At 42.3% G+C, this 13,503-nt stretch overlaps 1 protein-coding gene across 2 annotated transcripts in view; it reads left to right on the forward strand.

Annotated features, from left to right (window-relative positions):
• sik2a (salt-inducible kinase 2a) overlaps window positions 1-13,503 on the forward strand; it is a 60,976-nt gene that overhangs the window by 28,986 nt on the left and 18,487 nt on the right. For both annotated transcript variants that reach the window (XR_013816368.1, XM_079814995.1), the window contains exons 5-9: window positions 4,070-4,194; window positions 5,303-5,426; window positions 5,661-5,887; window positions 7,385-7,537; window positions 7,842-8,000. Coding sequence is in view for 1 of the 2 variants with exons in the window: in XM_079814995.1 (XP_079671121.1) it covers window positions 4,070-4,194; window positions 5,303-5,426; window positions 5,661-5,887; window positions 7,385-7,537; window positions 7,842-8,000 (788 nt within the window). In the remaining variant the exon portion in view is untranslated. The remainder of the gene's footprint in view (window positions 1-4,069; window positions 4,195-5,302; window positions 5,427-5,660; window positions 5,888-7,384; window positions 7,538-7,841; window positions 8,001-13,503) is intronic.

Here is a 13,503-nt window from a genome sequence, read left to right on the forward strand (position 1 = left end):
CCGGTGGTTGACTTGATCTCACAACTCCGAAAAACGGCTGATCAAAATTTCAAATAGGAAAATTTCAAATAGCTTGCTGGGGTGCCTCCAGGGTGGAGCCGTGGGCGGCCATGGCGGGTCAGGAGTCTTTGGGCGCCCATGGCGGGTCAGGAGTCTTTGGGCGCCCATGGCGGGTCAGGAGTCTTTGGGCGCCCATGGCGGGTCAGGAGTCTTTGGGCGCCCATGGCGGGTCAGGAGTCTTTGGGCGCCCATGGCGGGTCAGGAGTCTTTGGGCGCCCATGGCGGGACAGGAGTCTTTGGGCGCCTTGGCGGGACAGGAGTCTTTGGGCGCCTTGGCGGGACAGGAGTCTTTGGGCGCCTTGGCGGGACCAGAGCCCCACCCACATGTCTCCCACCCACAGGTATATAGCCCCCCCCCAAAAAAAAATCTTTCTTTGGGGAATTAAGGGCTGGAATGGAGGGCCTGTGGAATGGGACAGTCCTGCGAGGTGGAGCGGCCTCGTGGAAGCCTGGAGCGGCCTCGTGGAAGCCTGGAGCGGCCTCGTGGAAGCCTGGAGCGGCCTCGTCGAAGCCTGGAGCGGCCTCGTCGAAGCCTGGAGCGGCCTCGTCGAAGCCTGGAGCGGCCTCGTCGAAGCCTGGAGCGGCCTCGTCGAAGCGGCCTTGTCGAAGCCTGGAGCGGCCTCGTCGAAGCCTGGAGCGGCCTAGTCGAAGCCTGGAGCGGCCTCGTGGAAGGCTGGAACGGAGTTCAGGAAGTCAAGGGGTGCTGGAGCGAAGTCCAGGAAGTTCAGGGGTGCTGGAGCGGAGTCCAGGAAGTTCAGGGGTGCTGGAGCGGAGTCCAGGAGTGCTGGAGCGGAGTCCAGGAGTCCAGGAGTGCTGGAGCGGAGTCCAGGAGGGCTGGAGCGGAGTCCAGGAGGGCTGGAGCGGAGTCCAGGAGGGCTGGAGCGGAGTCCAGGAGGGCTGGAGCGGAGTCCAGGAGGGCTGGAGCGGAGTCCAGGAGGGCTGGAGCGGAGTCCAGGAAACACGGAGCGGTAGGATCGCTCCCAAAGTCTATCAACCACCGCTCCAATGAATCTGCCGTGGTAGCGGCCGTCACGCCCCGAGACGAGCGCTTAGCGGCAGCTCTCCTCTTCCTCCTGGGCTTGGGGACAGGCAGGACCTTCCCGGCAGACCCACTGGAGGGATATGCAGAGGAAACTGGCTGAGGGTGAACTGACCAGGCAGCGAGCTCTTCTGAGGGGACTGGACGAGGAAGACACATATTCATAGGAACCTCTTCTATTATCTCGAACTCGGAACAATTTAGGGACAAAACCAGGTTGATTGTCTCGACTAGGGAAAAGGAACAGGCAGGTTCCAGGAACCGAATAGTGTCCTTGTCCAGGCCCATCAGAAAAAACTAATTAAGCGGCGCATCTGGCCAGTTCACCAGATAGGCTAGCTCAGAGAATTCCTCTACATACCTCTCCAGTGAGCGACCGTGCTGACGAATTCCCCAAAGGCGGTCCTCCGCTGAACCGCCTTGCTCTGGGGATTCAGGAGAGATTGGGACCAGGAGAATACCCATCCCAGAGAGGTCCTCGTGCTGTTTTGGTCCGATCTTCTGTTACGGGTGTGCTCAGGCAGGAAGGCAAAGACAGGTAGTAGAATACTTAAACAACGTTTAATACTTCAGAAGACTCAAATAGAACACAGTAGCACACCATACATAACGTATACAAACGAGATCGGACAGAGACTGAAGGAATGGGAGGAACTTAAATACAAACACAGATGACTAACTAACGAGGGGCACAGGTGATACAGATGAGGGTAACTAAGGAAACAGACAAGTGGCGGGAAACTCAGACAAAGGAACATGTGATAACTGAAACCAGGAAGTACAAAAAACAACAGAGAAAGACAGGAACTGTGACACTGGGATACCAGTCTGTCTGATGTCCACACAAGTTACCTCTCGATGCATACTCGAAAAAAGGGGCGGATCAAGTACACATCTGGGGATTTTAACTGTACTTGGCTAGATGTGAACTTTGAATTGGAACAGTACTTGGGCAGTGACTGATGGTGATTCACAAGTCCATGAGAACACAAGTACAGACAAGAAAGCATATTGAGAAACGGCCTGGGTCTACTAGACAAAATTACAGGAACTAGACAAAACTACAAACATTACAAAGCAAAGGCACAAGGGCAGGATGAACATGACAAACTTTGCTACCGTATTTTCTAGAATGTTAGTCACATGTTTTTTTTTTTGCTGCCACTTTTATTTCAAAAGTGAAATTATGCAATTAACATCAAGCATGCAAAACATGCACAAAGCGGATTCATTTCGATTTGTGTTGAATGAAAGAGGTATGCGAGCCCATGTTTATTTGTATAGCACATTGCGCAACAGACTCAGACTAATCAAGGCTTTTGTCTTCTTTACTTTTATAATTTGATTTCTGTATTACGTGTTCATGGACATGGAACACAATATTTATGTCTGCCCTCACAGCATATGAGTTCATTCTTCCCGCCCCCATGCAATCATTACTCTACGTCAATCAGTGGTGACGTACATCAATTAATCTTTAAATTATATAGATTACATTACACAGATCAGGGGAAATGCGTCACTGCTGGTTGTCTATGAGTAGAGGCAGACCCTCCCCGAGCTGACACACTGCCAGAAATCCATTTAGCCATCTGGATAGTTTATATGTACAATTTCTTATGTCATACATTAGTTTGCACCAGTGACCAGATCTGTCAGATTAAATGCAATTAGTTTCCATATTGACTATTGCTTGCATAGCACTAGGGAATTGAAGAGACCCCTAACCCCAAGTATCAAACTTTGTTGAATAGCTCATAGCTCAAATAGCTCAAACCAACCAGGCTCTTAACTTACTTCATATCTAGCTCGAAATTATTATTGTGATAATTAAATATGTGCTTGGTTATCACAAAAGCTCTCTCTATTTTGTGGTAGAGTATCAGGCGAATGACAGTTTCTATGATTGAAAAAAGGGATGCATTCTCTTTTCTGTGCAGATAAAGGTGCAATCACATTTACTACTGTTCTGTGAATTTTCCTTGGTGAAATCAAGTCATTTCAATAGAATACAATACAATTTCACGTGAGGACAAAAGATTTCCTCACATACAGTGCATGCATTATTATTATGCAAGTTATGCAAATTATGATATTCTGATCAAATTTTTCCATAGCACATTTTAACAATTCCAACCCACATCAATCCAAATAACTACTATAATCATTTATAAGTGATGTATAATTGTTAACGATGTCTGGAATTGAAAACGCCTAATATTCAGGTGTGCATAATTATTAAGCAGGTTTTCTTTTACAGGAAAAACGGGCCAAAAACAAGATTTTACTCACACTGAAAAGTTATTAAATGCCCATGATAAGGATGCAATGCTATAGAAATAGCAAAATAAAGGTGTTTGGTTTGTGACCATTGGACAAGAAATGCTCAATGAGGCAGCAGAGGGACAAAAAACAGGTTGAGAAGACATTAACTGTAACGACTTTAAGAATTAAGGTGAAAAATTAGGTGTGAAACCATCAGAAAGCCTTTAGTCTCCAGTGCCACCATTTTCCAGAACTGCAATGTACTTGGAGTCTCCAGAAGTGCAAGATGTCAGATTCTCAGAGATTATGCTAAGGTAAAGAATCATGAAACATGGCAACACTTGATAATTACCACAAGCTGAAGTGTTTTAAAATACCTATACAAATTATTATGCACATCTGAATATATGGTGTTCAATTATACAGTATATCACATCAATTATTGTATACAAAATGAATAGTAGTTATTTAGACTGATGAGGTTTGGAATTAGTCAAATGTGCTGAAAAATATATGATCAGAACATTGACCAACAGAAAGCTGCTTGGTTTGAAAGTGACTTCTGTGTGATGTGCTTCATACATCGCTACACTATTCACAATAGACAAGACCTTTTTTGCCTGTAAAATTTTGCTTATGTACCTTCATGTATACTATACTATATACACTGACATTGACTTTTTTTTTCTTTCAAATCTGCTACAGATTTTGGCTTTGGAAACTTCTTCCGTCCCGGGGAACCCCTGACCACTTGGTGTGGAAGCCCTCCATATGCAGCTCCAGAGGTGTTTGAGGGACAACAGTATGAGGGTCCGCAACTGGACATCTGGGTAAGAGCTTGGCAGTACACTGACTGTATCAGATGGAAATACTATAGTAGCTTGATATATACCATAGTAGGATTGAGTACCATATGCATGTCCCATTCTATTTACAGTATAATCACGTAAAGCCCCTGCTGGGGAAAATTCATTTAGAAATGAAACCGTTAGAATGTTCGGTAGACTTTATCCATTTTTACTTTGTCTTTTAATTCTCTGAAATGTTCTGGGAACCCCTTAGAACCTTCTGGAGGACCCCAGTTTGAAAACCCCTGATCTAAAGAAATAATCAAAACCCCTCTAAAACCAGCAGGTTAAACCAGTTTTGACCAGGCTTGTAGATCAGCCAACAAGCTTTTTTTTCAGCAGCAATATATGCTCTAAAGCAAATCTCAGCTGTGTGATTATTTATATTGTCACAAAATGTAAAGTTTATTATCACACAGCTCAATATAAAGATGGATATACTGTATATTTATCCGCATACATGCAGTACATTCATGTAAAGTGATTTACACTTATAGCAAAAATTAAAGGCATGATTTATTCAGTAATACAATTTAACTATATTATCTCCCAGCTCTTTGTATAAAATTGGATATACAAGTATAGTATATAGCAAATCTCAACTGCTTTATTGCTTGTATTTCCGCAAAATGTATCGCCCAGCTCTAATCTGATCAATGCAACTATAGGGCATGAAAATATTAAGATATTATAAACATCAACATCAAGCTACTTTACGTGTGTAGTGTTTAAAACACTGTCTAAATAAATATGACTTGGCTCGATATGGTTCTCCAAAAAATAGTATGGAATTAGGTGACACAAAACCATAGTATTACCATGGTTGCCTGTTCAAAAAAGCATGGTAATACCATAGTTGGGAGCGTTAAACTAATATGTATGCATTAGACAGCTGACAAAATTCTTCCCATTTGTTGATTTGGGTCATCTCAGTCAGTACAGAGAATTGCGTCAACAACTAATGGTAATTTAATTGATTGAAAACATAATTATTATTTCCTGCATTGTGTGTGGGTGGTCCTTTGTGCTAGTTCCTAGGCAGAGTTTTATGTTTATTTATTGATTTTCTGTGTATGTGTGTGTCATGCAGAGTATGGGGGTGGTTTTGTACGTGTTGGTGTGTGGCGCTCTTCCATTTGACGGCCCCAGCCTTCCTGTTCTCAGACAGAGGGTCCTGGAGGGTCGTTTCCGCATCCCCTACTTCATGAGTGAGGGTGAGGAAGTCACAGAAATACAACTATACGACTGTTCATGCATGTACGAGTTGGCATGAATACAGTAGATATTTATTAACCACCCCAATATCTATATTATCGAGAATTAATACTGAAAAACAATGTTGGGGGTTATAGGCTACGTAATTAGTACATTGCTGCTTACACCAGAAGATAAAGCTTCGGAAAGAGGCAGTGTCTCTTTTGAACTCATTGTATTCCATACTCTTTCAGACTGTGAGCACCTGATCAGGAAGATGTTGGTTCTAGATCCAGCCAGGCGTTTGTCCCTGAGTCAGATCAAAGAACATCGCTGGATGGTGCAGGAGGTCCCGTCCCAGCGGCCTGTGCTCTACAGACAGGGATTGCCCTGCGAGAGCAAATCAGGCTTGGGTGAGCACAGTGAGCAGGTGCTTCGACTCATGCACAGCCTGGGCATCGACCAGCAGAAGACTATTGAGGTCAGTTGATCAGCTTTTACTTGCCCAGGGTTTGGAATGTTTAAGTTCAAGTGCAAGAGACCTTATTCACAGCAGCGCCATCAACAGGAATGAAAGCGAGGCTGTGAGGGACAGACATACATCTCTTCAGTGAGTTCTACTGTTATTTAATGTGTTAATGTGTAACTGTTATTTAACAACTGCTGATGAAACTTTGCTGATGCAAAAAAATCTGTGGAAAATTATAAGTAATAATCAGGGACCTTTATACAGCTTTTTACAGCAGATACCTCAAAGTCTCGCTTTCATACCTGTCATGGCACTGCTCTGAATAAGGTCTATTCCTGAGGTCAAACTGCATTTGAATTAAAGGTTGCAAACAGGACTTTAAGCAAGTACTATTCACCCTTCGCTGGGAGTTTGAAAGGTGATCTGACCAATCATAACACAGAATCTGCCATTTTGTCCGACAAAGCAGTCAGGAGAGTTAGATTAATGTCGGTGGACTTGAACTTGGAAAATGGTGTGTACTGACGTCTTTCCGCGTTTGAAACAATATTCCTTCTGATGTTCATTCATGTGTATTTAATAGAAAGAGATGGTCGGTTCACGAGCCTCTTGGACTGAGGTGCTACAGCAATCTGTCACAGCACTTTAAAGAGCCACAAAACGATATTTATTGTTTAAATTTATTTAAAAATGACAACATTTGAAAGTTGAGACTTGGTTTCATATCAAAAGTAACCTGCTGTGTCTTGTCTGTCGACATGTTGTCAGTGTCCTCTTTGCTCCACAATGTATTTTTCACTTCGTGAGAGTCGGACGTTGCAATTAACACTAATTAAAGGGGGCGGGTCTTTGCAAACAGTCATTTACATTGAATATTCAATTCAAATACATTTAAAATTGAATTAGAATGAAATTCAAAGAATTTTCATGCGAAAAACATATGTTCTATTATTAGAAACTTTAAATGATGTTTGAAAAAGCCAGGTATAGAAATTTGTGTTTGATTTATATACATTTCATTATATTTAATAAACTACATTTCTCAATTTCCCAAAATTCTCTAATTTGCTCAGTATATTTCTGTATTAAAATTATATATATTTTAAGTTTTTGAAGACATTTTGTTGTGCTGCATGTTAAAATTAAAATCTGTTTTAATTGTTATTTCCTTACTGTATGTACTTTTTGGGGGGGGGGTACATAAACATGCAAAATTATATTTTATTATTTACTGTACAGTATGTTTTGTCACTTAAATTACATTTCTGTATTTCCAATTCAAATTCCTGTGGGTGAAGCCAGTTTAATTTAATTCACAATCCTGCGTCAAATCTGAACTCTAGTAGTGTTTTTTTTTCTTTCTAAAAATAAGTTTTCCTCTCAATTGCAAATTTGATTTCTCCAAAGAAGAGCTTTTCAGAATGTTTTCAAACCGTGCTGATAGAAATGTGACATTTCCAGTGTTCTCTTCCCTTTTCTGTCTTGCTCTTTCTGCCTTTCCTGTCACAGTCTCTCCAAAACAAAAGCTATAACCACTTTGCTGCTATCTACTACCTGCTTGTGGAGCGGTTGAAAGCGCATCGCAGCAGTTTCCCTGTGGAACAGCGTTTGCACGCCAGCCAGCGCCGCCCTAGCACCGTCGCTGAGCAGACTGTTGTCAAGGTAACCCCATCTGTGAAGTCTTCCCAGACATATTGAAATGCCGTTGGTATAAAAATGTAAATATTGGAATCATAAGAAACGAAACCTGTAATCCAGCCATTCTTCTTTCAGTTTAACCTCTTTAAGCTTTTAAGGTTTGGTGGGTTGCTTTGCTTGTTTTGGGATTCATCAGCATATTCATTACATATTCATGCAGTATCAGATGGTAATACTAATGTACTTTGACATATACAGAGTCTAAGACTACTTTGAAAAGTACAACCATGATAGTTATTATACCGTGATATTTATTGGTATTTTACAGACCATGGCGGTTCCCTCCCAAGCGTGCGTCCCTCTGCAGGCAGCACGTCACCTGCGTTCACCTGTTCTGTTGCAGTCCACCACAGACACATTTACCTTCCCACAAACCCCTGCTTCCCCAGATCAGACGCTCATGGAGGAAGACGTGGCCACTCCCAAGGTCAGTTATGTTTCAACTTAAGTGAGCACCAAAACAAAGAGTGAAAAAAGGTTATTAAATGGATTCTTCTTGCACAGAGAGAAATCTCTCATCCTCCTTTCGGGCTTGAGGCTATATTTCGTAAGCTCTGCCTGCATGTTTTAAATAGCAGCGTTACTCATTGGCGCTGCTGTATGACGGCAATAAGAGCTTTTGTCTGCAGCGTGTGAAGTTCCTCTGCCTGCGTGTCAGCCTGATCTCTTCCTCATTACTCACCCACAGTATCTCAGCTGCATTTCATCCTCTTAAAATAACACCTGCGTATATATATTAAATAATAAAAAACGCTCTTTATGATTTCTGCGGCTGGTGTCACCACTGGGGCTTTGCGTCAGTGTAGGTATCTCAAGCACTCATTACTACTCATTCATAAAGGAATGACTCAGACAGAGGCAAGGGAATTTATATGATATCTGGGACAAGGTGATATGACAGTATGCACTTTGTGACACCTGGAATATGTCAACCGGCAGAGATTTAGCTGTACCATTTATACCGTGGTAGCAGGGCTGGGTGGTATGATGATATATATTGTGGCAGTGATTTTACTATATCGTTTATATTGCGGAATGTAAATATATTTGTGTAGCACAGTCAAAGGTTATTGACACTTTAGGGTGTTCACACTCAGGTGGGATTAGTGCAATTCATGTGAATAAGTGTGAACGCTGCCATCTGAATCCTGGTGTGCACCAAACAAGTGGACCGAGACAGCTGAGATTTGACTGAAACATGAATGCAACATGAACCAAAGACATCTAAACAAACCAAACACAGGATGTGATGTCACAAGTTGCGACTAAAAAGTACAGAATTCTCAAGCATTCCTGTTTTTTCTTGTAATAGGACCTACATTGCACATTACAAATCGGTAAAGGCGTTGAAAACACTATCTCCTTGCAGCAGATTTTTAGCCTGGATGCCAGCCGAACTTTGCCCCGCCCACAACATTTGAGGTCGGGACATTGCACATTACAGATCGGTACAGGCGTTGAAAACACTGTCTCCTTGCAGCAGATCTTTAGCCTGGATGTCAGCCGAACTTTTCCCCGCCCACAACATTTGAGGTCGGGAAGTTGTGGAGCAACTATGCTCGAACCAAAGCTGTTCGGACCAATCAAATTGTCAGGGCGGGCTTTATACGATGATGGACAGTAACGTAATAACCAGAGAGCGCTTGGGTTGAATTCGTTTGAATCTGAGTATGACGACGTCAGGTTAAAGTACTCCGTGTATCCTTAAATTATTTTTACAACACCGGCAACACTTACGACACTTCTACTTCTTCCGGCGTGTGTGCAGTTGAGTTCTGTTGACAACTACACAGTTTTTTTTTATTTGTATTAAACATTACAAAACATCACAGTATTAAAGCAATACAGATAGACATGTAAACGACAACTATGCGTTAGTGATATGTCGTTCATAAACGATTCGTTCTTTTTTAACTAATCTTTAATATGAGAAAGCGATTCATTCATTTTATGTTGACCGCGCATGCACTACATGCCATCGGTTCTGTTCAGGATCATCTACATTCAGCCTATGGGGCTGTGAGTTGGTGAACGAATGACTCGAACCTGAAGACTCGAGAGGCGAACTAATCTTTCCAGGGAACAGAAGTGATTAAATGTGAAGTGACAAAAAGAAAGAACGACTCGGATTCGGAGCTGAGGTGAACTAACAGACTGCATAGCCTGAAGACTGCATAGCCTGCAATTAATTAATCATTTCTTTCTTAAAGTCTGGCTTTGGCTGCTTTAGCTTATCATTTATTCCAAATGTGATCAACGTTTGCATACATACTAGATGTGTTGGGGAATTTAACATGTGACATTTTAATTATATTCTGCTGAAATGAACGAAATGACTTGAAAAAAGATTTGTTCATTTTGCTGAACAAGATCCGAGTCCGTAAAATGATCCGAACTTCCTACTACTACTATGCGTCGCTCAACATGCGTCACTTCAACAGGCCTATCCAATTGAGTGCAGAGGCATTTCTGTTGAGACACGCCCCATAATCACAGCCCAATGGAGCAGTGTCAGACTCATATTCTGACTAGAATCTGAGTATGACAACGTCAGGCTAGCAGGTCTTTGTTTGAGTGCAACTTTACTCATTTTATAAGCTCTTTGTGAGCTCTCAGCTGGTCATCTAGCCCGGCAAACGGCATTGTTTTGGATGTTTGGTAAGTTCCATAGCAAAACATACATTATACAGTTTTTTTTGTACCTTTAGGTTTGTCTTAACTCTTTCCCCTCCAGTGTTTTTTTTTTTTTAAGTTGACACGCACCGCCAGCATTTTTGGTCATTTTCACAAAATCTTCATGGCCCCCAGAATATTTTGCTTTATGAATATCTGAATATTCTGAACATATCTGAAAGCCTCTCCTTTTAAACTCCTTTTTAAACATTTTTGTCAAAGATTAAATCCAGATCAGATTCAGAACGATGATCAAAACATATGGAGTAGATCGAGTCCATCAACACCCTCAAAGCTTCACAGTCCTATACCTCGTCCTGGGTCAGCATTTCATTCGGTAACATTAGGCAGTTTTTATTTATATGCTGCTTAATGTTGATTGTGTTATTTTACATATGATTCTACTTACATATGCTATGGATTGTTTCTGCTTCTTCTTCACATGTGTTTTGATTCGGAGATTCTGTACTCTTTCAGAAGATGCGTCATAGAGCCCCCTACCATATAACAGTGAAAACATAGAAAGCCAGAAATTTTCGTCAGTGGTGGGGAAGCGTTGTCTCATAAATGGGGGGAATTTCTGTCAAGGAAAAGAGTAAAATGATTGTTAGTGTGAATGTTAAGCGGACCAGGAAATATATTCTGGTATATTTGTGTGAACACCTTTAGAGTGATAAGGAAACATGCATGAATGAGAAAATAAAAGACAGGATGTGCGTGACGTTATTGTGCACAATAAGCCATGAAAAAAGAACGCAATGCGGTACTTGCGCTTTCTAACACATAACTGAAGCGCACGCACAGAAAGCCGCCTCTGAGACTGTTGGGTGAAAACTGAAAACAAGAAACCGTTCCTATGCCTAGATGTTCTAGTGGCCAGTGATTGGAGTCCCTGTCCTGACGGTAACAGTTCAAACAGGTGGTGTCCAGGGTGAGTGGAGTCTGTGATGATTTTACCTGCTTTCTTCCTCACTCTGGAAGAGTACAGGTCCTGGAGGCTTGGCAGGGAGGCACCAATAATCCTCTCCGCAGTCCGAATTGTACGTTGTAGTCTCCTGATGTCTGATTTGGTAGCTGAACCAAACCAGACAGTGATGGAAGTGCATAAAAAAGGTGCACTGTAACATTTTTTCAGTAAAATATCCCAAAACCAGAAGGCCTGTGTTATATATTTTGTTCAGTTGAGTACTTACAATATCCCTAATGTTTCCAACAATTTGTAAATGGTGAGAAAATTGCTATTTTAACCAAGGAACCGGGACGTGTGAGGGAGTCGCCTGTCAATTGCGTCATATATGCCTTACCCTCGGTTTCCGGTTTTATTTTGCAGAAACGCTTTATTCTTACTGCAGTGTGCAACGAATGTCATAGCAGCCGCCAAGCGAACGCACAGAGTAACGTCATAACATAATTTTCAAAACACTCAAATGTATCTATATGATAAACAGAGCTGCGTTACCTCATACTCATGACCGGAAAAGTGGAAATGGCGCCAGCGACTGTGGCATAAAAGTCCCGCTGCTCACGAGGCATGTGTTGCGTTCATCTTATTAACAATCGGTCCAGCGGCCTTGCTCAGCTCCACAACACTCGATCCTGCTCTGCTTCACACTACAGTAACGTTAATAATCGCATCCATGAACATGATTCCTGCCCGAGTCCTATCCCGATTCTTTTCCACCGGCTGTAAGGTGAAGACCACATGTCCCAAGATTCTGCGCTCAAACTTTAGTGGACGGAAAAGTTACATAGTGCACCTTTAAATAAACCTTCTGTACATTAAAAACTTTATTTGTATCTTTGTTCTATTGTTTTTGTCCTATTGTTTACTTCTTTGTTCATATTTTTAATAACAAAAATAAAATGAGGAAACCAAAATAACTATATTGTGATGTATATACACTATATTGCCAAAAGTATTGGGTCATTCCTCCAAATCATTGATGTCAGGTGTTCCAATCACGTCCATGGCCACAGATGTATAAAATCAAGCACCTAGGCATGCAGACTGCTTTTACAAACATTTGTGAAAGAATGGGTCGCTCTGAGGATCTCCGTAAATTCAAGCGGGGTACCGTGATAGGTTGCCACCTGTGCAATAAGTCCATTCATGAAATTTCCTCACTACTAAATATTCCACGGGCAATTCTTAGTGGTATTATAACAAAGTGGAAGCAATTGGGAACAACAACAACTCAGCCACAAAGTGGTAGGCCACGTAAAATCACTGAGCGAGGTCAGCGCATGCTGAGGCGCACAGTGCGCAGAAGTCGCCAACTTTCTGCAGAGTCAATAGCTCCAGCACTCCAAACTTCATGTGGCCTTCAGATTAGCTCAAGAACAATGTGTAGAGAGCTTCATGGAATGGGTTTCCATGGCCGAGCAGCTGCATCCAAGCCTTACATCACCAAGTGCAATGCAAAGCGTTGGATGCAGTGGTGTAAAGCACGCCGCCACTGGACTCTAGAGCAGTGGAGACATGTTCTCTGGAGTGACAAATCACGCTTCTCTGTCTGGCAATACGATGGACGAGTCTGGGTTTGGCAGCTGCCAGTAAAACGGTACTTGCCTGACTGCATTGTGTCAAGTGTAAAGTTTGGTGGAGGGGGGATTATGGTGTGGGGTTGTTTTTCAGGGGTTGGGCTTGGCCCCTTAGTTCCAGTGAAAGGAACTCTTATGCTTCAGCCTACCAAGACATTTTGGACAGTTCATGCTCGCTCCAAACTTTGTAGGAACAGTTTGGGGATGGCCCCTTCCTGTTCCAACATGACTGCGCACCAGTGCACAAAGCAAGGTCCACAAAGACATGGATGAGTGAGTTTGGTGTGGATGAACTTGACTGGTCTGAACAGAGTCTCAACCCAATAGAATACCTTTGGGATGAATTAGAGTGGAGACTATGAGCCAGGCCTTCTCGTCCAACATCAGTGCCTGACCTCACAAATGCGCTTCTAGAAGAATGGTCAAAATCCCCCATAAACTCCTAAACCTTGTGGAAAAGAAGAGTTAAAGCTGTTATAGCTGTTATAGCTGTAAAGGGTGTGCCAACTCCATATTAAACCATACAGATTAAGAATGGGATGTTCTTGTGCATTAAAGTTCATGTGCATGTGCGTCCCAAAACTTTTGGCGATATAGTGTACGTAGTTATCATGAAATAAATTGTCTCATATCGTGAAATAAGAGTTTTGTCATAATGCCCGCCATTACATGGTAGATTTATTGATCAGAGTGCTTTACACAATGGAGAAATGTGA

This window comes from Gobio gobio (genome assembly GCF_949357685.1).
Source record: "Gobio gobio genome assembly, chromosome: 4".
NCBI lineage: Eukaryota > Metazoa > Chordata > Actinopteri > Cypriniformes > Gobionidae > Gobio > Gobio gobio.